Genomic DNA, 26499 nt, shown 5'->3' on the forward strand with positions numbered 1-26499 from the left:
ATGTGTTGCTGTTGAAAGTGCTGTATAAATATTAGTTAATTAATCCCTGTTCAGTAATAATCAGATGTTATCATCATTTTATAGATGAGAAGTCACTCTTTGCCTCACATTCTCCAAGATCATACATAGCATGTCAGTGACAGAGACAAAATTCAAACCCAAGGATTTTCTTTCCCAGCCACATTCCGTAACCTAGAGGTTACCAATTTATGGTCTGTTGAGGTGGGGAAGCCCAAAGTTTTCATTAAAAATTTGACTTGTTTTCTGACCAGCTTTACTTAAGATCCTGGCCCTCATTTTCCCTATCTAAGGATAATACCACCCATCAATCTGAGATCCTGATTTGGAAGGCGCTATATAAAAGCAAAGTACAGTTGTTATTGCTATCCTGCCTCACTTATTTAGGATCTCTTCCATGGCTTTATTGCAGCAGCTGCTGTGGAGGGTGATGGGTGGGTGGGATAATTGCAGCTGATGGTGTTTAGTTTAGTGAATTCTCTCCTCACCTAAGTGTCCTATACTCAAATTATGTTTACACTACATTCAGGGTGTGTGATTGCAGCCTGTGTAGGCATACCTGAGCTAGCTTTAATTTAGTTGGCTCAAGTACCAATAGCAGTGAAGATGTGGCACCACAGGTTTCAGCACGGACTGTGCAAGCCTACCTGGTGCCCTGCTATTTACTCAGGTAGCCACTTGTGATGCCACAGCTTCACTGCTAATTTTAGTCATGCTAGTTAGATTAAAGCTAGCTTGGGTATGTCTACATGTGCTATAGTCACACCTTCAATTACAGCATAGATGTGTCCTTAGTAACGAGAGTGTTTATACCTCATATCCAACTTCCAGTTTCCCCTGTTACTGACAAGTTTGGGGTCTATTTTAAAGCAATATGAGAATGTTGCATACATAGGCGCCAACTCCATGAGTGTTCCAGCCCTGGAGCACCCAGGGGGAAAAAATGAGTGGGTGCTTAGCACCTACGAGCAGCAAAGCTTCCCCCAGTGCCTCCCACCCGCTGGCAGCCCCGCCGATCAACTCCTCCCCCTCCCTCCCAGTGCCTCCTGCCCACCACAAATCAGCTGTTTCGCAGTGCGCAGGAGGCGCTGGGAGGAGGAGGGGAGGGGTGGAACTGGCTGGGAAGAGGCGGGGTGGAGGTGGGGGCTTGGAGGAAGGGGTGGAGTAGGGGCTGGGGTTGAGCAGGGGTTGAGCAACCTTGGGGCAAGTTAGAAGCTGGCAGCTGTGGTTGCATATCTTGTAGTATTTGCAAGACACCCATGAGAGAGGGAGAGATTTAAAACAGCAGATTGAGTTCAGATGGATTTGTTCTGTTTAGCACAAGAACATCAATTACTGTATCTGATCTAACGTTCTTACAGAATGCAGAACTTTTAGCGTGAATGATCAAATACAACAGAAGTCCCATTGCATTTATAAAATGACAAAATAGCAGTTGCCGTCTAATCATATGTATATTGCACTCATGTTAATCTGAAACGTAAAAACATTTGACAGTAGAAAAAAAACACTTATTATGTAGTACCTCTTGCTTTAATCTCTATGAGAATTACCGTTGTTTTTCAATTCTATAAATGGGTTATAATCCAAGGATGGAGGGTGGGCCTTGTCAGTATACAGATGTCCCTCAGCAACTGGAAGGAAGGGATAGAGAGTCCCCCTTGAAACACTTTATCCCCAACTCAGAATAGAGAAACCAGTTTCATTTCTTCTGTCCTTGCCACTGGAACTGAAGAGCTGTTACTGCTGCCCTAGCACAGTAATTCCCAGCAGAGTAATTCCCAGCACACCAGTGTGTATGGAGAGTGGGAAACCAAGGACTGCATAACTCTCTGTCTTCTTTTTCCACACTCTCAGACTGCTGGCCCAAGAGGAATGCATCTCCTCCACCTCTATTTCTGTACTAAATGGACCTGCCTCATGATTGCTCAGCTCCATGTACCACCTGTTTACTGTTACATAGAGCAGTCTATAATAGACATCCTACATCAGCACAGCTGCACTGATGCAGCTGTAGCGCGGCTGGTGAAGACGCTCTGTGACAATGGGAGAGCACTCTCCCGTCGGCATAATTACTCCATCTCTGCAGGAGTCGGAAGCTATGTCAGTGGGAGAGCATCTGCTGTCCAAATAGTGCTGGTGTGGACAGCGCTTGGGTCACTGTAACTTGTGTTGCTCGGGGCAGGGGTGTCTTTTTCACACCCTATAGCGACGTAAGCTAGATCAGCTTAACCGGTAGTGTAGACCTGCCTGTTCATGTTGGACTACCACAGACCTTTTGTCCCCTAAACTTTCATCAGGATTTTCTTATCGCTCTCTGCATTAGTTTCCCCATCTGTTTGTAAAATGAGGATAATCCTACATTTTTAGTTACCACATAGTTGCCTTGTAAGGATTAACTGATATTAAGTGCTTTGAAACGTTGTGTTAGATAAACACTGTTAGATGAATACTGAAACATCAATCTCTGCCTTGTATATAGCATGGTAGTTGCCATGAGACTTAGCTTTAAGCAAGGTCTAGATTTAAGTTGCATTTTATGGGCACCATTTTCAAAATTTACTCTCCCCTCTTTTTTAAAAAAGAGGCTGTAAATTATTATGCAAGTGATTTTTTTGTTTTGATGTGTTTTTCAGATACCGAGACAAGCGAAAAAATTCAAAAAAGTGGGATTCTTCAGGTGTTTGCAAGTCTGTTGACTCCACAGTCGTCCTGCACGGCAAAAGTAGCTAACATCATAGCAGAAGTAGCCAAAAATGGTGAGGTTTTCCACAAGAACTTTTCTGCTGGAACATCTTCAGTTTTGCACCTCACTTGTCAGTATGTTTTATTTCATTTATGTTTTCATTTTGTAGATTAGAGATTATTCATCTGTCTCTCTTTCACCCTTTCTGTTTTTGTCTTGGCAATATTTTGTTGCCACTAGATTTGTTTAGAGTGCATTTATCCCCTTGCTAATACATCAGAACAGCATTTGTTTTCAGGAGTTTTCAGTTTTTACTTTTGTGCTATATGTAATTTTTAAAAATCTATTGTGTATTTTTGTTAAGCAAAAAAAGATATTAAGGCTTTTTAAGATATTCAGGAATGCATGTACAGAAATGTTTATGTACTGTGACAGACCCAAACCAGTGGGGTACAGGAGTCTGGTAGAGGGCAAATATACTGATCACTGGGTGAGTAGTTTTCTGTTCCCTGAGTGACCAGAGCAGGGGCTGCACTAGAGTAATCAGGAATCTGCTAGAACCAATTAAGGCAGACAGGCTGATTAGAACACCTGCAACCAATCAAGGCAGGCTAATCAGGGCACCTGGGTTTAAAAAGGAGCTCACTCCAGTCAGGGAGGGGTGAGCCAGAGGAGAGGAAGTGCGTGTGAGGAGCTGGGAGCAAGGGGCACAAGGAGCTGAGACTGAGAGGGTGTGCTTCTGGAGGACTAAGGAGTACAAGCGTTATCAGACACCAGGAGGAAGGTCCTGTGGTGAGAATAAAAATGGTGTTTGGAAGAGGCCATGGGGAAATAGCCCAGGGAGTTGTAGCTGTCATGCAGCTGTTAGAGGAGGCACTATAGACAGATGCAAACCACAGGGCCCTGGGCTGGAACCTGGAGTAGAGGGGGGGGCCTGGATTCCCCCCAAACCTCCCAACTCCTGATCAGACACAGGTGAAGTTGACCCTGACTGTGGGGAAGATCACTGATGTGAGCAAATCTGCCAAATAAGTGCAGGACCCACCAAGGTAGAGAAGGTACTTTGTCACAGTACACAATTACCACAATAGATTGTACAAGTGTGGTAAATGGACAACTGAATTACCTTTTAGGGCTGGGACAAATGACAACATTATTACCCGTCAGGCCCTGTGACAAAATAGTAGGATCAGTCACTCTGAAAATAGAGATAATTATTTGTGTTACAGTAGCAGCCAAAGGCCTTTACTCAGGATCAGGGATCTTTGTGGTAGATGCCATACAACATAGATAGATAGATAGATAGATAGACACATTGAAAAATAATCTAGAAATTCTTCTAAAATTATTTTTTCTTTAAAAAGAATAGTTCATGGGCTCTAAACATTCCAACATGGGTGACATTGATCTGGGGAGAGTGCCCAAGGGAGCCTCCCCACATTCTTTCAGCCCCACTTAAACTCGTGCTGTTCGATTTGTACTGTATGAATGGGAAACTTTTTATAATGATTTTTTGTATCCAAGGTGATGCAAGAAGTGACAGATCTATGAACAAGCACATTATTTTGCCAGGCCATTATAGAATTTTATATTGTTGTTTAAATACAAATATATGCATCTGGATGGACAAGGTACTTTGCTCTGTGTAACCCTGTGGACTCCCTCAGCTTGGGAGGAAGTGGAGTGAGTGCTGGAGATCTGCAGGCAGGAGCCACTGCCAGGACTCTCTAGAAGGAATAGAAAAGGAGATGCAATTGACCTCCCTCAGCCCCTGAATTGCTCAACTCTCTTCCAAGGAGATTCACCGGTGAGAAGCCATAAACTGCAAATCATCCCAACCTTTGGAGGGGGCTGAGTAGAGGAGGGAAGGATGTTTTTCATTTGCTGCCTGCATGGGGTCCTGGCAGCTGATTTTCCTTCTGCAGAGTTCTCACACAGATTCCTCTTTAGGGAAAACACTGGATTGTGAGTCCATCTCCCTCTTCTATTTTCCCTTTGGAAGGGAAGTTGCTGCAGGGAGCTGACTCAACACAGTCCATTCTCTACCCTCTGAGTTGGATCATGGATGGTGGTGGGACCAGGGGAATAGGTAAAGATTGGCAGTAGCTTCCCCATGACTGGATCTGATGTGTGAGGCTAGAAGAGGACTTCTAGTAGGTGATAGGCTCTTTCAGATCCATCTTTTTCTGGAGCTTAGAGGGGAATTAACAATTTGATGAACTGGTTTCTTGTGTGGAGACAGGTTGTTGATTTACTTGTTTTGCCCAAGTTGCATTGTAATGGTTAGCATTCTTTTAATGTTTATACTTTGGAAGAGAAATAAAATAAATTTGTCTCAGAGTTTGCTTTTCTCCATATGGAAAGATGAAGCTGTCATCTGTCCCAGTCACTCTTTATTGTATTTGATTAATGTCAGGATCCATAGCAGGTTTAACCAAATTATTACATTTTCTGTGGTATATGTAATCCCAAACATTTCAGTTATTTTCTGCTCAGTTAAAATTCCATTAAGAAAAAAATGTGCTCTATACAATCAGATTTTCCCAATTTATTTTATTAACGCTGTCAGTTAGATCTAATATTCTAAGCATGGTGTTGTTATCTAGATATATACCAGTTACAATCTGTATCACAGTTAATGCTGTCCCTTCTCAGGGTCTCACTGAATGCACCTCGACAGGTGTCAGGCCTTGGGCCTTTATCTCTCCTGGGGTTGAGTTCTGCAATTCTCTCACAATTAGACCAGGAAACCATAACTATTTGCATTTGGAACCTGCAGGCCCTTTTTCGCCTACAGCCTGTGACAGGCGTGTTTGCAGTGATACAGCCTCTTCAAAACATAGCATGATTTACTCATCTCCCAAACCTACCAGGCAGGTAGAGCAAAACAAACACCCACCCACACACAAATGCCTACTCACAGGCATAGGACTTACACCTTGATAAGTTTCTCCTCATCTTGGCTAACTTACCTCTCTGGCATGCAGAAACAACCTGCACTGGGCTTCCTATCTCTGTGTCTGTCTGACTGTCATTCTTTTCACTGATGCATCCTGGTCAGCGTCTCTCAGCTCACACCAAAAAAACCCTCCACTTTTCTAGGGTCTTTGAGCTTTGTGGTGCCCAATGATCCTACGCTTAGCCTTGGGAGTAGTAGAATATTCTAGCTTGGCTGGAGCCAGGTAAGTAATTTCTTTCCCCAGCTGATGACCCTTTCCTGGGTTCTCTAACAACCCATTTACAGCCTCCTTTGAGTGAACACTATGCATTCAGGTGGACAGCAATATAAAATTGAACAAAGAAACTGAGTCATACATAATACTCAAAAAGAATACAAACATTTCCCCAGTTTGTCACAATCTGTATAAACTATCCTTTTAAACTCCACAACAGTAATTCCTGTAATTTCTGCTGCTTTGAGTTAATATGACATCTGAAGGTTCAGAGACCGCATTAAAAAAGGGCAAATATGTATCCTATTTTGTACCTTAAGAGAATTGAAAAATTATCTAAATATTATCTAATCTGTAAATAGTTTAAGCCTCCAAAAAATCTGCATATAGCAATCTAACTATATTGCAAAATTATTTCCCAAAATAAAAATGTTCCAAACCATATAGATAAATCCACCAAATCCTATTTCATACCTTTTCTGCCTTTAATATGTTAACTGAAAAATTTAGTGGTGTAATAACTGACAAAATACAGTATGAGTTCCCCCTCCCTCAATTTTCCTTCCTTTCTCTCTTTCCATCCTACAACTTTCTCCTCTTTCTTCTCTGTCACAAACACAAGTTTCTTACCTGCTTTTCTCCTCTAAATACTCCATTGAGCCAACTGACACCATCCCATCTCCTGATCTTCCTCATCCCACTCACAATCCATCCCTTACTCTTCTCCTTACTCTCTCATTCTCCTCTGGCTCTTTTCCCTCACAATGCAAGCATGCTTTATTTCTCCCATCTATCCTCAACATCACTTGCCTCTACAATTAGAGCTCCATCGCCTCCTTCCTCCCTTTCTTCTCTAAGCTCATTGAACTCACAGTTTACGTTTACTGTCTGGAGTCCTCTCCTCCAGTCCTAGACCCTCTCCAGTTTGCTTACATCCCATGCATTCAACAGAAACGTCTCTCACCAAAGTCTCCAATGACCTCTTTCTATCAAAGCCCAGAACTCTGTCTTCACCCTCCTTGACCTGTCAGCTGCCCTTGATGCCATCAGCCATGCATTTCTTGAGCTCTTGTCCTCCCTTGGTTTACAGGACTCCCTTAACTCTCTAATTGCTCCTTCATTGTGTCCTTTGGAGGATCCTCCTCAACCCCCCTTCCAGCTTTCTGTGAGGGTTCCACAAGACTCAGCCCTTGGCCCCCTACTATTCTCCCTCTGCATCTTGTCCCTGGGTGGTCTCATCTGCGAACACAAATTCAGCTACCAGCTCTGTGCTGATGTCTCACAGATCGGCCTCTCTGCACCTGACCTGTCTCTTGTCCAAGCTAAAATCTCAGCCTGTCATCTGACATCTTGTTGTGGATGTCTTGCCATGAGCTCAAGCTCAACTTGGATAAGATAGAGCTTTTAATCTTTCCCGCCAAGTCCCGCCTAACACTTGCTTTCTCCATCACTACGGACAACACCACTATCGTGCCTCAGACTCAGGCCTATAACCCAGGTGTCATCTCTGATTTGTACCTCTCTCTAGGTCCTCACATTCAGGCTGTGTCTAAGTCTTGCTGTTTCTTTCTGTATAATGTCTCGAAAATATGGCCTCTCCTGTCCTTTCACACAGCTAAAACTCTTATCCAGGCTGTCAGCATATCACAGTCTTTCCTCACTCATATCCAGTAAGAATGCTGCTGCAAAAACTATTCTCTTAGTGAGCTTTGACCATACATCAAACTATCAAACATAAGCTGCTTGTCTTCGCTTTTAAGGACCTTCAGACTCAGTCTCCCTCCTCCGTATTGTCCCTCATTTGCTATTGCTACTGAGCAGTCAAAGCTCACCTTTGATCAGCCTGTGATGCCAGCCATTTATTAATTTTGCAATCAAGAACTTTCATACCCTCTCTTATTCTACCCCTTGCACTGGGGAGAAGGTCCCCGTAAACATTTGCAAAGCTACCTCGTTATCCTCCTTCAAATCCCTCCTTAAAACACTCCTTTGCTGTGATGCCTACAAAAAACTTGACAGCAGTTCAGATGCTGGTGTGCTACTAGCACTGCATATCATGCTGACCAATATTGTCTCATTGCTTCCTTGTACTTCTCCATCTACCTGTCTGTATCCATCTGTGGTCTCTTGTCTTATATTAGATTCTAAGTTCTGTGGGGTAGAAACCATCTTTTTATCTTGTGTTTTTGTGCAGCGCTTAGCACAGTGGAGTCTTGGTCAATGACTAGAGCTCCTCCTCTGCAATCTTAAAATCAGTGTTTCAAAGGGGCACATGTATGCACTCCTCATGGATTTCACAACTGCTATGCTTTACCTCACAATGGAATTTACTGAAAATATTTTCTCAGAAAGGTTTGTGGAATTGGGCATTGCACAATAACCATACTCACCTCCCTAGAAGATACTAACTATAAAAACAAAGCGTGATTTTCTGGTTTCAACTGCTGGGATCTTCATACTCAGGGACCGTCTACACTACAAACATAGGTCAACTTACAGCCACCGCCGGTGTCCACACTACCCTCCTCCTGTCAGCCGTGTGCATTTTCGCCAGGAGCACTTCCACCAACTGACAAGTGGAGTGGGGGCTCTCAGCTCCCTGCCAGGACCCCAGCTGCCCCCATGGGCTCTCACTTCCTCACTCCGAGCCAGGAACGGGGCGTAGCCGGCTGGGGCTTCTTGCCTCTGTGCAGGGGGAGCCTCTAGGCAGCAGCCTGGCTGGGAGCCAGGGGCAGCCAGCATGAAGCCATGAAATTGACAAGACAGCCAACGTCGGGGGGACAAGACTGTAACGTGTACGCCGACATGATTAGGTCGATGTAAGAGGCCTCAGTCTCTGGTCAACTATGTAACACATCAACCATGTGCTGTTAGGTATTTTAATGCGATTCAAGGCCTTCAGGGGACCTACTTCATCTTCTAGTGGGGTTGCACACCAGCAGCACTGCTCCCTGCTTCACAGCACTGGTGCCCAGCAGCTCCTTCCACCCCACTCCTCACTACATCAGTTCAGTTAAAGTGAAGTCTATTCCTCACTACAGCTAGGGGCCCATGAATTCTGCTTGTCTTCCCTTCTCACATGAGTGGGGAGTGACAACAAAATCTACTCCTCTTCTGTAGGAAAAGGTGAATAATGAGATACTATTCCTCTCACCTCCAAACACAATGTGTGGAACTAAGAGAGAAAACCTGCCCTTCAGTGGAGAGGAGATGGTGATTGGTTTTGTAGAGGTAAAACAGATGTGGGTGGAGGGACATTGAGGAGGAGAGAGAATGGGGGTATATAGTAGAAGGGAGAAGAAGAGACAGGGAAGATCTACTAAAGGGAGAAGCAGAGGAAGGGGAAAGAAAATAATAGGCCCAATAAAGAAAAACTAGGATGAAAATGAAAGTGGGAGGCTGAAGGAGGAAAAAAGAGAAATGAATAAAAATGGCATGAGAAATAGCAAAAACAGGAAAAGATAGATAACTGTAAGGGACTGATGGATGTGATCTTGGATCATGTACACGACAGTGCACTGTGCTGACATTAGACTCCTAGCACCACTGTCGTCTTAGCATAGCATTTATTTACAGCTTTAACAAATTGTGTTTTAGGAGTTTTTTGTGCTGGCCATTGATCTTCCACCTGACATATACAAGTCTGTTTATCTATACACGGCACTCAAAGTCTGTAAGGACATAAGAACAGGTTAAATCTGCACTAATTTCATTTTCGTAGGGAAAAAAAAGATATTGCAAGATTAGTAAACATGGATAGCTGGTGCATACATTTCTCAGTTGTTTATAGGTAAATCCAGATCCCAGTCTAGCCAGGGATTCCTGTCTGAAAGCAGAACCATTGTAGTCCTGTTGTACAAGGAAAGGGATTGAATTTGCAGGAGCCCTGCAAACGGGTTGTGTATCCTATGCAACCCAATTCCTAGGACCAATTCTTATCTCACTGACATCAGTGTAATTCCATTTACTCCAGTGGAATTACTTCTGATTTACACTGGTGTAAGTGAGATTATAGTCTGGCCTCCTGTGAGCAGGGGACATGGCAGGAGAATGGGTTCAGGGGTAAGAGAATCTGTCACTGGTTGGATCATCTGGTTTCCCCCCATTGTGGGGCCATTTGGACTGTGAAAAGTTTGGCCTCTTAAACTTCTCTAATCCCCTCCCCTCCTTTCCTAGACCTACTGTAGCGATATCCAGTACCCAGCTTGCTACTCAGTGTTAGTTCCCTGAGTTTATCTTTTGTAGCAACCGCTTTTCAGGTGCTTGGAAATTTAGCTTCCATTTCTGCTTATATTTAATTTAGATAATCTAGTAAAACAGATACGGCTGTTCATTTTGGAGTAGGAATGCTGCAGTCTTAAATCTGCTTAATAGAGGGAGTTTACGTTTTGTTTAATTTGCAAATGTGGAGAACAAATGTTGCCAATATTCTGTTCTTTTCTCCTTGTATTTATTACTCTCAAAACATGCTCAGTGATTATTTGGAGGATGTTAAATTAGTTTCCATAAAAGTCAATTAAAACACTCTTGATTTCTGATGAATCAATGAGCAATGGAAAAACCGTAGCCAGAATTCTGAATTTGACCATCTTGTCTAGAATCTTTTTTGATAACTGGATTGTTCTTCCAGACATACATTTATTCTCATTGAGTGAGGCAGCTGCAGTGCCTGCATAAAATGGTAATCTGGAAAGAAAAGCCTTTTGCCAAAGATGAATTTTTGTGTTAACTAGAAAAGATCAAACCAATATAACTCGACTTTAATTAAAATATTTCTCTGTTTGCAGAATTTATGCGGAACTCGTGTGTGGATGCTGGGTTGATCCCTCCACTGGTGCAGCTCTTAAACTGCAAAGACCAGGAAGTGTTGCTTCAGACAGGACGTGCCCTGGGCAATATATGCTATGATAGCCGTAAGTGTGGCAATATAACATTTTTTGTTTTGATGGTGGTTTGGGGTTTTTTTTTTTGTTTTTTTTACTCTTTCATACAGTTATAAACTGAGTCATTTCCCCCTCCTTTCTTGCTTTATGTTTATTGCACCAATTGTTCTGATTTTATGGGATAGTTGCAATGTATCATAGGTATGACAACTGTACTCTGCTTGTGTGACAGACTGGTAAAAAAAACACCACCACCATTTCAATATCATAATATTTCCGGACATGAGACTAAAGGAAGTTTTTTTTCTCTTTAACATAATGGGTGAGATTTTCTAAGAGCATATGCTAAGCATGCAATTTGAGACTTGAATAACCACACAACTAGAATTATTTTAAATTATACTTACCTTTGGACCACATTGGAGGAGTAGGAAGGCAACATGTACTTCTCTCCAAGCCTCAAACAACAAGAGATGTGAGTTAAAGAGGAGACTACATATGTGGATGAAAGGTATGCCCTAACTATGTTGCAAATGCTATTACATTCTTAAATGGATGCCGTGGTACCGGGACGATGCACGTATCTTTTTCATTTTTTTGTGGGTACAATAGGTTTTGCATTCCCAAATGTTACTTGGCTGAAATGTAATTGTGAGTTCAGTTGCAAATTATGTACGTGCAATGTGAATCAGGTGCAATGTTTTGAAAATGTAGTTCCATCTTTCTTAAATTTAAATATTTTGATCATTGTGGAAAACTAAATTCTACTAGTTTAATAACATTTTTTTATGAGATTAGATATAGATATATTTAGGAGCCTGGGCTCCCCTTTGATAAGTGTAATGACTCCTGCTAGTGTTTGTAGATCCTATAAGTATATATCAAGATAGAGTAAGCTACTTAAACTATTATTGCATGAAGAGTACAGTGAAGAAGCAGAGTTCATGGGAATGTGTTTATATTATAGAAATTATTCATACAGAATAACTAGAAGGCTATGGATGTCTGCAGATAGCAAGTGAAATGAAAATGTGAAAGCATTTTACTAGCTTGAGTTATTGTACTTTATTGCTTGTATCAAGAATGTAGTTTTCTTTGTGGTTTTTGTCACCTTTACTAAACTCTCTGTTATTCTGACTAATGTCTGTTCAGTTAGATTGTATTAGTAGTTTCTTCATTACATTTGTTTCTCATGCTAGTTTGGAATTTTACATTTTATATTGCTATACATTGCTTTATATGTGAACTCCATGAAGTTAATCAGATTTGCCAATCTGGCAGTTGCATTTACAGACATCTGCTGCTTGAGGATGATAACGTTTCATTCCCTTGTTTAGGCTTTTCTATAGGCTGACTGATCAACTGAACACCTGCTTCCCCATGGAAACTTCAGCAAGAAACTGTTGAGCTTTCTATTATCTTACTTATTTATCAAATTGCATTTCAGGCTCAAATGTGATCAGAAAGCTCACTCCATGGATGATTTATTTCATATGAATAGACTATGTGACTATTCATGTCACCTTTGTTCCCCATACATTACTGCTTGAAAAATAATTAGGACACCAAAATGGTTCCATGCTGTCAAGTACTGTATAACTGCCCCTACATTTTGCATTGTCTGCAGGATTTGTTCAGTATAGAGAGTCTTTATTAACAGTTTTGCATTGCTCTTTTGTTGAGCAAAATTGGCACTGGTAAAATCTACAGTAGGCAGTGATGTGTTCTGTATACCAAGTATAGCTATTTTCCCATAGATAGTAACAGTCTTGCCTATGCACTCAGGGAAGAGCAATGAATAAAGTGTAATAAAATGTCATGTAAATCAAGATTAGTATCTTTGATTAAATTAGACTAGACTACTTCAGGGCTTATTTATCACATTCATCCTGCCACGACTTATTTTATATGTGTTATCATAGCCTTCAAGGGCTCTGTGTTTATATATACCAATAGAATATTAAGTTAAGGACAAATACACTGTGTTTATTACAATAAACATTTGATACAAATATTTTCCCTTATGACCATAATTGTTCATACTGGGAAACTATTTTCTCTCACAGTGAGTTCTCAGGTGTAACGAAGACAGAATATGCAGTCAAACATTTGTAAGTATATTGTGCACAGACAAAGTGGTCCTTTTTCCTTTTATTTGAAACAAAGATAGCTGTTACCTATCTGGTAAAAGGAATCAGTATTACAAAGCTGTAGCACCTCTTTAACTCTACTTAATAATCTAAAGGATTATTACTCGTATTAATCTTCAAATTGAATTTTGATGACTTTCCCTACTAATTCCATGTAATGGCAAGTGAACTCCAGACACTGTGATTACAGGGTTCCCTCATCACTCACGAGGAGTGAAGCTATGTGTAAGATCTGCAAGTCATCCCAAATGAGGACTGTACAGGCCCGTTATACAAAATCAAGCCCCTTCCTACTGATTAATGGCACTACATATATCTGTTCTAGATTGAACCCTGTGCACCCTGGTGAGTTTGCAATTTATGCTTAGAGGTTCTCTTTAGTTGCAGCTTGCATGGCACGAAGTGATTCAGGTCCCCTGTGTTTTAGAGGGGAAGCAGTCACGGTGCTCTACAAGGAAATTGTCAAGGGATTTTCATCATTAAAAAAAATAAAATGTGTTGCTCACTCCTGTGGGAAAAGCCCAGGGAAAGAGTTCCCCACATCTTTCCATTGGCATAGGAAAGGTCCCATTTCCCCCCTAGAGGAAAGGAGAGGGGCACTAGGCCCCAGAATATGTAGATCCCAGGAGATCTGTATGAAGGCAGAGCCATCTCCACAGAAGTCCTGGTTGGACAAGCTATGGAGAGATGCTGTGGAAAAGTTAATGTACCATTTATTCTTGGTGGATGAAGAGGTTTAGTGCCTCTCCAAAACCGAAGAGTGAGAGCTGTGCCTGAAAGGACGGTGGAGTAACTTCTGTAAATAGATCTTGAGGGGCAATCTGGCCTCTTTATTAAAAGCATGAAACTGAATCTTGTTTCCTTTCTGATATTCCTTCCTCTCCCTTAGATGGGCACATAGTGTTCCTATGGGTTTGCTTGTCAGTGCCGAGTCTTTAAAAGAATATTGAAACATTTGTTTGAGAAAAAACACAGAGAGAGAATTAAATGCATTTTACAAATACAGAGAAGAGGGAAAAGTAGGTAAATTTTAGAGCGAGCAGCCTGGACAGTGTCCGTTTTAAGTACTTGTTATTGGCTCTGAGGAGGTCTGCTTTATGTAATTCTCCTAACATCAGGGCAGCAGGCAGGGATAACTAGAAAGTGGAGTGGAAGGAAGCTTTGCCAGTTCTGATGAGATTTTTTTTTTATAGTTCCAGTCTCCCTCTCGATGCAGAGATGAAAGAACAAAAGTTTTGATCAAAGAAAGGGCTATTTGTTTTCAGAGAGCTTTTGAGGAATTAAAGTTTACTATACACTGTGTGGAAACCATTCAGTGCTGTCCTGCAGTTTAAAAACAACAACTGCATTATTGTTTATTTCTATAGTGCTTATAAATGTGCTAGATGCTTTACAGGTATAGACAATTATAAGGCAGGTCCCTGCCCCAAAAAGCTAACAATCTAAATAGATAAAATTGGGAGATGAGTGGTGTGTCTGTCTCTCACGCACACACCTCTATCTACCTACCTGCCTACATCTAGCCAATTAGCCTAGATGATATTTTTACTCAGACCTAGCGTTTTGTCGGATCTATATTACTAACACTAAATACCTGTACCTTCATCCAGTTATTTAATGAGTATAACCTGTAACTATTTTCAAACTGGTTTTAGCTTATAATTAACTTCCCTAAATTTCTACACCTAGTCAATTCAATCCACAAAACCTATCCTCTTGACAATTCATTCCTCACAATGCTTTCTCTACAAAGCAAGTCCTAAACACTCTTTTGCTGCCCTCCTGGATTTGAATGCACCTGTCTGCACTGCCCAGGAAAACCATGTTATTTAGCAAACTATGCTTAAACATAGCTCATGCTAGAAAGGAGCAAAAATGATTTCCCTGGCCAGTGCAGAGAGGTACCTAAGAATAGATTAGAACCTAAAAGTGATCTTCCACCATTAACCCTAGCAATCAATGGTATTAAGTTACAGATTGTGCTACTGCACACTTTCTTCAGTTTCTTTCAGTAGCTTTGGAAGTCAAAAATAGACAAATCATCATATATATAAAATTCCAGGCAGCATAGGATGCCTAACAGAAGGAAGAAATGTGGAGTCACTGGTCTGTTTCTGTTAGATCATCTCACTATTGGTTTTGCTTTGCTAGATGAAGGTTTGCAGAAACACGAGAGTTAACTCATCAACGTTCCCCGTGGCAATGATCCATTAAGAAGTATACATACTCCTGAACACAGATGATATAGTGGTTGTACGTGGAACTTGAAGCTAGAAAATCTGGGTTCTGCACTTTGCTTTGCCATAGACTTCTTGTATGATTTTGTGCAAATGAGAATTCACCTGGAGATACCACAGTAATACCTAGCACCACATTCAGGGAATACTGACAGGGATTGGGGGTCTGGGGGAAATGAAGGAAAACTAACGATCTCCTCACATTTTTTCTCCAAATGAGAATATGTGCCATGTGCTGGAGTGGAGGGGGAGCAGCTGGCATCCACCATGGCATGGGCTATGTTTCTGCTGTAGAACCCAGCAGATACTGAGGCACAGAGATATCCATGGAAAGCCCCAGTATCTGTGCATCAGCTCTGGGCCTTCTTTACCCCTTTCCCCATCCTCAGTGATCACACAACACAAGTGATCCCCTTGCCACAACTGTCTCCAGACCCTCCTTAAAGCAGGGTCTTGGAAAAGGTAGAACATTCAGTAGGCTGTTATCTTCTCTGAGTAACCTCCTAGGGTTAGCAGAGACAGTGTGTCAGTGTTACAAAATGAGAATCAGTATGTTGGATGGATTCACACCAACCTTTGATTAGGCTTATGTTGTTCCTGTGAACCTAGCCTTCAGAAGGATAATGCACTCGGTTCTTGGGTGTCTCTCCTTCCTCCTGATCCATGGAGATTAGAAGAGTTGTGTCATGGTATAATTCCCCGCTCTGAAACTTACTGTCCAAAAGATGGGGTACCAGCATGAATTCCTCTAAGCTCAATTACCAGCTTAGTACTTGTAGCGCTGCCACCAACCAGGAATTTCAGTGCCTGGTACACTCTGGTCCCCCCAAAACCTTGCCCGGGGACCCCCAAGACCCAGACCCTCTGGATCTTAACACAAGGAAAGTAAACCCTTTCCCTCACTGTTGCCTCTCCCAGGCTTCCCCTCCCTGGGTTACCCTGGAAGATCACTGTGATTCAAACTCCTTGAATCTCAAAACAGAGAGGAAAATTCACCTTCCCCCCTCCTTATCTCTCCCCCTCCCAGACTCTCCCTGAGAGAGAAAGTAATCCTAACACAGAGAGAAAATTAACCTCTCTCTCCCCCTTCCCTCCTTTCTCCCCACCAATTCCCTGGTGAATCCAGACCCCATCCCCTGGGATCTCACACCAGAATAAAAAAACAATCAGGTTCTTAAACAAGAAAAGCTTTTAATTAAAGAAAGAAAAAAAACAGTAAAAATTGTTTTTGTAAATTTAAGATGGAATATGTTACAGGGTCTTTTAGCTATAGACACTGGGAATACCCTCCCAGCCTAAGTATACAAGTACAAATTAAAGTCCTTCCAGCCAAATACACATTTGCAAATAAAGAAAACAAACATAAGCCTAACTCGCCTTATCTACCTAGTACTCACTATTCTGGACATATAAGAGACTGTATCAAAGAGATTGGAGAGAAACCTGGTTGCATGTCTGGCCCCTCTGAGCCCCCAGAGTGAACAACAACCAAACACTAACAGCCCCCACACAAACTTCCCTCCCTCAAGATTTGAAAGTATCCTGTCCCCTGATTGGTCCTCTGGTCAGGTGACAGCCAGGCTCACTGAACTTGTTAACCCTTTATAGGCAAAAGAGACATGAAGTACTCCTGTTCTGTTAACCCTTAACTATCTGTTTATGACAGGTTGGGATAAGAAGGGGGCGGGGAAGTAAAATCAACTAACAATGTTAAAAAATTCACTAATGAACTAAGTTGGCTTCCACAGTTATCTGGTTGTCTCTAACCTCAGCAAAGGCTGGTTGGAAACTGAAGAGAGAAAGAGCAGGGTGCATAGGCAGCTTGGTGAAGTGCCTGTAAAATGATCAGACTATTCTCATGGTGGTTGTTGCTATTTTAGAGCCTACAAGTCAAAGCATGATGGGGCATATGAATGTTTAGCATATCCGGCACGTAAATACATTGCAGCGCTGGCTATAGCAGTGCCATGTGAACACCTGTTCTCACTTTCAGGTGACATTGTAAACAAGAAGTGGGCAGCATTATCTCCTGCAAATGTAAACAACCTTATTTGTCTTAGTGTGTGGCTGAACAAGAAGTACGGCTGAGTGGACTTGTGGGCACTAACATTTTACATTGTTTTATTTTTGAGTACAGTTAAGTAAAAAAAAAAAAATTACATTTGTAAATTGCACTTTCATGATAAAGAGGTTGCACCACAGTACTTGTATGAGGTGAGTTGAAAAATACATTTTCTTTTTTACAGTCAAATTTGTAATAAAAATAATAATATAAAGTAATATACACTTTGTGTTCTATGTTGTAATTGAAATCAATATATTTGAAAACGTAGAAAAACGTACAAAAATATTTAAAATAAATTGAAATTGGTATTCCGTTATTGTTTAGTGGTGCAATTAAAACTGCGATTAATTGCAACTGGTTTTTTAATCTCACGATTAACTGCAATTTTTTTAAATCGTTTGACAGCCCTATTTGAAATATACAAATTAGAGCACTGACTTATGTGAAATAGAGAGAGCTGCAAAAATCATGCTAGGCATCTTTCTTTAACATGACTCATGCTAGGAGTCTTGAGTCTTCCCCGCTCAGGCCTTTAGCTTTCGTTTTTAAATGTGTCTGAAGCATCCAGCTGTATTGATAGATTATATAAAGTCAGAAATACTTGCTCAATCCTCTAGCTTTTAAAACTTAAATTAAAAGAAATTTAATCCTTGTAGCAGGTGTCAGAGTGAAAGCCATGGAGCTTGAAATATTATTTCCAGAAGATAGATACGGAAAATGAAAAATTCCCTGCCCTGCCACACCATGACAGGTGTCAATAGTACTCTTCAGGAACCTTCTCTGAAGGTTAGAGAGCAATTCACTCTCTGCGCCATTTGATCCTTTTCTTTTTTATGAAGAGTGATAGGTTGAATGTTATCAACTGTAAGAGGTGGTTTTGGGTACATGGACCCCTGCCTAATTAATTACTGCAAACCACCAACTCATTTCACATAGGCTCTCGTCTAACAGCTGTTAGATAACTCATCTACTGACCTGGGCAGGAAATTAACTGGTTCTTATTACTCATTTCACAAGTTATCCATTATTTCACTTTTGGTCACCCCAGACCTACTTTATAGAATTCAAGACTCCTGGCTGAATTTCAGATATGTGCTCTGGCACACAGTTCCCTTCCTTTTACACCCCGTGTGACCATCATCACTATGCCAGCAGCATCACTATGCCACTTCTTGGTAAGCTCCTCCTACTTCTGCAACAAATGGTGTGTGTTCATCTGCCTCTCTTTTGGGTATATAGCACAGCTCCATTGCCAGAAAGAGCCAAAGTACAGAAAATAAGAAATTCTTCACACTTATAATTATAGACATGGAAAAATACTCCGAAGATCAGGAGATGAAATTAATTTCAGGATCTGAAGCAGAGAGAGACAGTCTTAAGAAGTATAACATATTGGAGACAGTGTACAAATTAAATTGACTGCGGAAAATGGGATAACCTCTCTCAATACCATATGGAAAACCAGCAGAATCCTAGATAATGACCTGTGTTGACAGTCTTAGGCTACTTGTGAAATCATCTTCATGAAGATCACCTCTTACATAACAGCAGGAAGCATCCTGTGGCAATGTTTGCTTTCTAGTTTTGTACTGAATCTTATAAAATACGAATATCACCCACTAATCTATTTCTCAAGGAAATTATGAAATTGAGACCCGTTAATGAGCTTTTAACTCTTTCTGTGAACAACTAACAGTTTGGAAGTTGCTCACAGAGCTTGCCTTGCAGTTTCACTTTGTACCCTACAAGATCATGTTACTGTTAGCTCTAACTTTTCTTACATGTACCAGATGCTAGAGGATTGTTGGTTTGTTATGATTATAAGGGAAATAACTGTTATTTTTTCCATGCATCTGCAACAGAAGTATTGCATCAAGAGATTGAGCATGCCTGATGCATGTCAAAATACATATACATAGTAGCACTTAGCAATCATTAACCTTAAACATTCTTGTGGGGCAGGTAAATATTATCCTCATTTTACAATTGAGAAAACTAAGGCAGAGTAATGAAGTGACTCTCCAAAGCTACAAAAGGAGCCAGTGTCAGAGCTAGAAGTAGAATTCAGGAGTTCCCAACTTGCAGTCCTGTGTACACGCTACTAGTCAGGGCCTCTATATTATTTGCAGAATCTAATAAAGAAATCCTGGCCCTACTGGCAAAACTCCTGTTGACTTCAGTGGGGCCAACATTTCTGCTAGTGATGGGTGTCCCTTAACAGTAACCTGCGAAGAGCAAAACTCCGACAAAAAATTGTAAAACTTTCTGATAAAATCCCTTCCCATCTCACTTAATCAGATTTTATTTTCTTGGTATCAGGGTTATCATAAATCTGAGTTTTCCAGTTATCTATATTTCCTGGAAATACGGCATAGGAAAGACCAGTAGTTCCAGAAAACATTTTTGGGCCTTCTACATGAATTTTAAAAAGCAAAGAGAATAAAATAAAATAAAGAGAAGGGAATTCAATACATATAGACAAGAGCCATCCCAAAAATCATTTCTCAAGTCATTGAAAAAATACCAGCCCAAACATCATGATGATACCTCTCATCCCCAACAAAGCATTACACAAAGGAGATGAAAGACCTGCAGCATGCATTGTAAAGTGTTATGAGATCATCTGATGAAAAACACTGTTAGAACTAGGTATTGTTATATTATTATGAATTCAGAATAATAAAACAGCTAGTTTCTGAAGCTTGACTTCTTTATAAAAAAGTGAATCTTATATCTACTGCATAATTCTGTAGCAGGGTTGAATTCTGTAGCATTGAAATCACAGAATACATGAGGCCCAGAATACAAAGATTTAAAATTATACACACACACAGTTTTAATTTGAAATGGAATGTTGCAACACAGGACTCAAATGTTAAAACAAAACTGCAATAGTCTTATCTTTTTATATCGCATGGGAAACATGGGAGTCTAAAATAATTCCATTACAGTCAGTGAAGCTATGACAATTTACAGCACCTGAGAATCTGCCCCATACATTTAACAACCGCATTTTCTGAACTTTTCTTCCTTTTTTTTTTTTTTAATTATGAGGTATTTGCATGAACAGAATCTTTGTTCCTTCAGAGTTCTTCTGCTCCTGCTGTATGGTTCCCATATATAGTCATAATCTCCTGTATGTCACATCATAATTATCTCCACAGGAGCCAGTTTTGATTTCACAGAGGGTTATAACTTCAGCTGAGGAGTAAGCAGCAGGAGCAGATGAATGCCTCAGGAAAAAGATCATGTAAATATGTCCCTATTAATAAGAGATAGGAAAGAAAAAACATAGCCTACGTAAGAAGAATTCTATCTTATCTAACTTAGTCCCTCTCTCTTTCTTGCTCCCTATAATCTACTGGGATTTCTAATTTGGTCATCACTGTAGTATCTCAATGGCAGTTCATGTTGAACATTTTAAAAAGTTTTTTATGATGCAATGGTAAGTATCCAAAGATAGATAGGTTCTAATGCCATGTTCCTTCAGTGAGAGGTGAAATCATAAAGGAAGAAGAATGGGGTCATAGGAAGGAAAAACTGAAGCCTTAAAGGAAAACAACAGTATGTAATTTAAGATATTTTCTACTCATTAACATCTGATGACAGAGTAAATGAATTTAAAAGTGTAATAAATATACCAAAATCATAATTTGCATTTCTGCAGGAAGCTGCCTTCTTGGCATCTGGACAAAGCATTTGCTTTAACCATGTGAACAGTCCCATTTAAATCAGTGCGATTAGTCAGATGAATAAAATTTTGTAGGATATGAATCAAAGACAGAAAAGATCAGATTTTTCATTAGAAGGTGTGGAAATCAGAAATGTTCATAACCGTAAGGTAAAGTCTGAATTCATACCAAAAAATATTAATGTCAAAAAAAATTTATATATTTATAACTAAATGTCTTATCTGTGCCAAGAACATTTTAGAATATTTAAACGAAAAGAATATTTAAAATGTAAAATACTTTTTTGTGTCACAGTGCTTACTTTTGCACTTGGCAGTAATCCAGTAAAGCTCTTAAGGACATGCTGTCATAAGCAGATAGTTAAGGGTTAATGTCTCTTTTACCTGTAAAGGGTTAACAAACAGGGAACCAAACACATGACCAGGGAACCAATCAGGAGACAAGATACTTTCAAATCTCGGTGGAGGGAAGCCTTTGTTTGTGTTTTTTGGGTTTTGCTTTGTTCTCTCTGGGTCCTGGAAGGGACTAGACGGGCAACCAGTTTTCTTGCCAATCTCCCTGATACAGTCTTTTATAGTGAGTAATTTAGTAAGAAAGGTGGTTATAGTCTTTTGATTGTTTCTGTATTTGCAAATGTGTAGTTTGCTGGAAGTATTTTAAATTGTTTTTCTGTTGGAGGGGGCTTTTTCTCCAGTCTCTAGAAGCTGACAGACCCTGTAATATTCCATCTTGAATTTACAGTGATTTTCTTTATTCTTTTTTTCTTTTATTAAAAGTTTTGCTTTTAAGACCTGTCTGATTTTTCCCCTTGTTGAGGCTCAAGGGAATTGAGTCTGTACTTAACAGGGAAGGAGAAGGGAGGGGGAGAGAAAGGGGGGGGACCCACCTGATTTCTCTGTGTTGTGATTCAAGAAGTTTGAATCACGGTGATCTCCTAGTATACCGAGGGCGGGAAAGATCTGGGAGGAAGGAAGGAGAAGGGGGAATCCCTTTGTTTAGATTCACGGAGCTTGAATCTGTATATCTCTCCAGGAGCCCAGGGAGGGAACACCTGGCTGGGAAAGGCAACGGTGAGGAAAGGGGTTTACTTTCCTTGTGTTAAGATCCAGGGGGGTTGAGTCTTGGGGGTCCCCAGGGAAGGTTTTAGGGGGACCAGAGTGAATCAGGCACGGGAATTCCTGATTGGTGGCAGCTTATCAGATCTAAGCTGGTAATTAAGCTTAGGGGAATTTATGCTAGTACCCTTATTTTGGACACTAAGGTTCAGAATTGGGAATTATACTATGACACATGCTTAAATGGGAGTACTCACATGCTTAAAGTTAAGCAAATGTATTGCTGGGATTGATGCCTTGGAAGATGAAGTGAACTTAGTTAGTTTCATTGTTTTTAATCCAATTTTATACTACCATATTTCTGCCCAGTTTGGATTGCAAATTCTGCAGTGGAATGTTTGAATCCAAACAGAATGCCATTTTCAATGCTTTATTGTTGAATGTTGAAAATATTTCTTCTAATATTAGTTTTGTAAAATGTGGTTGTATTGTTGATTTTTTTTTTATAAACAAATACAAAATGTTGGGTCTAAATTATCTGTGTCCCTTTAAGCAGCTTTTAAATGTGACACAAAAATATATTTTTAAATTATAGAATTTATACTAACAACTTTGTTTGTTTTGCTTTCCAGTGCTTTTACAAAGACAAATCTATTCCATGCATTAGTTTGTATCATCAAACTGAGTTGATGCTGAGAAGCATCATTAAAATGTCAGCCCCTACTAAGAGAGACAACAGTCCAATTCACCGAATGAAGATATTGAATCAATTATGGAGTTTTAAAAAAATCTGCTTTGAAAATGTCTTTCAGTATTTTTATTTGGCAAACATTTAGTTAATCAGCTAAGGTCCTCATCCTGCAAAGATGTACAGGTGCTGAACCTTATACACTGTGGGACTGACTGTGCCCAAAGTTAACTATGCATATAAATGTGCAGGATCAGGGCCTAAATCTGCAGGATCATAACCAGTAACTGGAGTTTTCCTTTAAACATTAAAAACTAAGAAGATTAAAACCTTAGAGCAATGAAAGAACTGGAACAATGTACTCAAATGCCTCAATAAAGTCACAAACTGAAGGATCTCTCAGAGGTATCTCGAACTGAGCTATCCTTCAGCCTCTTAAAGCCTGGATTTAATATCCTGATAGGGACACTAATAAGAAATGCTTTTGTTCCATTCTATGACAGATGGGTATGTCTGCATCTTCAAACATCATTCATATTTGCATAGCTCAAACCCCATGTTAAAGAAAGGCCCAGGGCTGGTGTTAGCAAAACTAAGACAAGCTGGGATTAAGCTGCATTGGATGAACTGCTTTAGGAACTCCTTCCTAACACCTGCCTGTATTGGCTGGATCTCTGTTCTGGTTGTAACCTTGTTTTCACAGGCAATAAACTCACCCTGATGTTAATAAGCAAAATATTGGCACAAATATTTCAAACAGAATAACACTAGTATCCTGCCTTCATAGTTTGAACCAGGGATTTAACTTCATCTTGTTCTGTCATGTCTTATGAACCATAGGCATGGCTTGTTGAATTGCAAGGTTTAGCAAGTGGGGGCAGGAAACTAAGAAGAGAATGATATAGTCAGACTCCAAGGAAAGCAAAGTGGAGCAGTTTAATTCCAAGTCTTCATGTCACTGACCTTCTGGAATTATGAGTTTAGGGATTCATTTTAGAAAGGTGAATTGTACCTGGATTTTCATTTCCAGCTATGTATCAAATATCTGAAAATATATTAAACCCTCTAGAAAATGAGTGACAGATTTTCTAATCTTTATACATATAGTTAGTTATGCATATTTAAGGTCGGTGAGAGTGTACTGTCACTCCTTGTTTTTTTCTCTTGGTTAAACTCTTCCTTTCTTTGAGTCAAATGCTCCCTTCTGCCTTCATGAATGAAGAGGAGCAGAAGGCAGCTGATCTGAGCAGAGAGAGAAGGTGGGAAATGCAAGCTCTGTACCATTCTCGCTACAAGAATTGGGCTTTAGAGGCCCAGGGTCAGAGGAGAAGGACAGCTGCATCAACCTCTGCCTGGCAGGGATTTTTGCCCTCAGTTAATACTGATTCTTAAGTTTCATTTATACTAGTCCCCCACCGCTAAACAGAATCCCTATCTAAAGGAGTGTATGGGGTTCAAAGCCTGGTCCTTTAAAGGTGGGGGTACCCTGAAAGCTGTTCAGAGGCACAAAACAGCTGTACATGGCCTAAACCCTCTGACAGCTTCACAGAAATTCCCACGCCCTCCCCTTCCCTGTTTCAGTGGAACAATTTGGCAGAAACAATCACCGAGTTTCATGTTCCATACAAGTGGATTGTTTGGCCCTTTCTTCTCATACAACTTGAAAGTTGTGCTAATCCCATGATCTATGACAATTTTGCTTTGCACCTGGGGCTTCCTGGTTGGAGAATCATTATGATGAACTGCCATGAGCTCAAGCAAGAGTGAACCGAAGGGGGATTTTGAGGGGCTCTCCTTTTGTGGGAAATATGTAAGTATGCGTAGTATGTCTGAGTTCCACATGAAAACCTAATCCACACTAAAGCCCTATGAGCAACTCAGCAGTGAGGCCAGGCATTTATCAGGAAGACTGAACTATTCTCTTACCCGTACAGATGGTCCCTTAGGGTTAGGATTGAAGAGCATTGATGAAGCAATTACTTGTACTGTATTAGGTCTGTGCAATTCACATTCTTGGGAGAAATAATACTCCAGTCTCCCAAACCGTCAGTCTGGCATCCTTAAATAGCACTAAACTTACTTTAAAAAAAAAAAGGGTATAAAACTCTGTGAGCTATAGTGATGCATATTCAGCAGAGATGGTGAATTCACTCATTATGCTGTTCGCTCATTAAGCTCACAGGAATAGCAAATGTTTATTTTAAAAAGTCACATTGGAAAAAAATTCAGCACCAAGCTGCTGGAGGACTAGAAGCTCCTCAAGTGTGGGAGTTCTCAGAAGTGCTAAACTACGAAGTAGCAGTCAGCTCGAGAACAAGACATTATAGTGTGAGGCAATCTTGTGTTGATGGTAAATGACTTGGGATTTAGTGAGCATGCGTACATGCAAAGTCTGTGGCTTAGAGACTGAGCGAGGAAGAGGGAAGGGATTTTGTAATGAGCACCAAAACAGCATGGTGAATCTGGAGTATGATATTTTTCTTTGCAATTTGAGATGTAATGTGTTGTAGGATCTGGTAGTGACGAACTTCTGAGTTCACTCCCAGTTTTGATACAGGCTTCTTTAGTGGCCTTGGGCACGTCACTTTGCACCAGTCCTCCTGAGCATGGAAAGGGAGCAAGAGGAGGGAGGTCCTAATTACAGTTCCACTATGGTTCTACTGCTCAGTGCAGGGTGGAGAAGCAGCTGCACCTGGTTACTTCTGAAGCAGCCTCCACAGCCGGCCACTGGTGTGGAGAAGGGATGTGGCCTGGGGATCTGTGACTACACAGATCTACAAGCCAAAACCTGCAGGTAGGGGCTCAGAGATGCACTGCATCCTGCTTCCTATATGAGGAGGATTCTTTCCTTATGATTTACATCCACCCCTAAACTCCCTGCATAGGTCCCCTTATTTACTTGAGCTGTGTGCAGGGGGCAGTAAAACCAAGATCCTGTCTGTAATATAGGGGTAATTATTTACTACCTAATTAGGGTGTTGGGATAGGGTGACCAGATGTCCTGTTTTTAAAGGGACGATCTCATTTTTTGGGACTTTTTCTGATATAGGCACCTATAACACCCCCCCCCCCCCACACACACACACCGTCCCTTTTTGTTCCACAGTTACTATCTGGTAACCCTATGTTTATAGGATTAGTTAATGTTGTGAAGCATTTCAAGTGGAAGAGTGCTAAATATTTAAAAGTTTGGTAGTGTTCAGTTCTTAATTTCTGTTACATATCAGAGGAAGAACGGAAACAAAGGATTTATGGGGTCAGATCGTCATCTGGTGTACATTGGCAGAGCTGCATTGTTTCAGTGGAGCTATGCAAATTTACACCAGTAGAGGATGTGGCCCATAATTATTTTAGCAGGGACCAAAAATAAATGAAGTCATCCTACTTTTTACCTGTTTCTGTCTTCAAGTTTTGTATGTAAATTGATACACAAGGTATGGAGCCAGATTTTTGGCCTAATTCTTATCTAAAAGGAGTTTTATATTGGTTAACTCTACTCATTGCAAGTGTATTACACCCGTTTGAGATCAGAGTTCTGACCTTTTAATCTGAACACAGATGAAACCCTAACATTTTTTATACACTCACTTTGACTCTCATATTTTACATAAGCACTTTTAATTGTTTTGTTGTTGGAAAGATACTGCCTAAGGAATTGGGTATATAAAGAAAAAAAATGTTTGAATCTTACAGCCAAGTGTTTTCCCTGCTGGTTTAGTAAATGTGGCCACCAGTCTGGTACCTAATAAAGCCTGTGTTGCCTTACTATATTGGACAGGGATTTCATTACAGTTTCAGTCCTCCATTCATCACTTCAATAAGGTTTTGGGATTGTTTGTTTTACATACCCTT

At 40.5% G+C, this 26499-nt stretch overlaps 1 protein-coding gene across 5 annotated transcripts in view; it reads left to right on the forward strand.

Annotated features, from left to right (window-relative positions):
- The window catches only part of RAP1GDS1 (Rap1 GTPase-GDP dissociation stimulator 1), a 177254-nt gene that overhangs the window by 111910 nt on the left and 38845 nt on the right, over nt 1-26499 (forward strand). For 3 of the 5 annotated variants that reach the window (XM_030564400.1, XM_030564402.1, XM_030564401.1), the window contains exons 3-4: nt 2655-2777; nt 10665-10790. In XM_030564400.1, coding sequence (XP_030420260.1) covers nt 2655-2777; nt 10665-10790 — 249 coding nt within the window. Of the gene's footprint in view, nt 1-2654; nt 2839-10664; nt 10791-26499 lie in introns of those variants that run through there. The other 2 variants (XM_030564404.1, XM_030564403.1) reach the window with 2 other exon arrangements.

The sequence above is a fragment of the Gopherus evgoodei genome, chromosome 5 (genome assembly GCF_007399415.2).
Source record: "Gopherus evgoodei ecotype Sinaloan lineage chromosome 5, rGopEvg1_v1.p, whole genome shotgun sequence".
NCBI lineage: Eukaryota > Metazoa > Chordata > Testudines > Testudinidae > Gopherus > Gopherus evgoodei.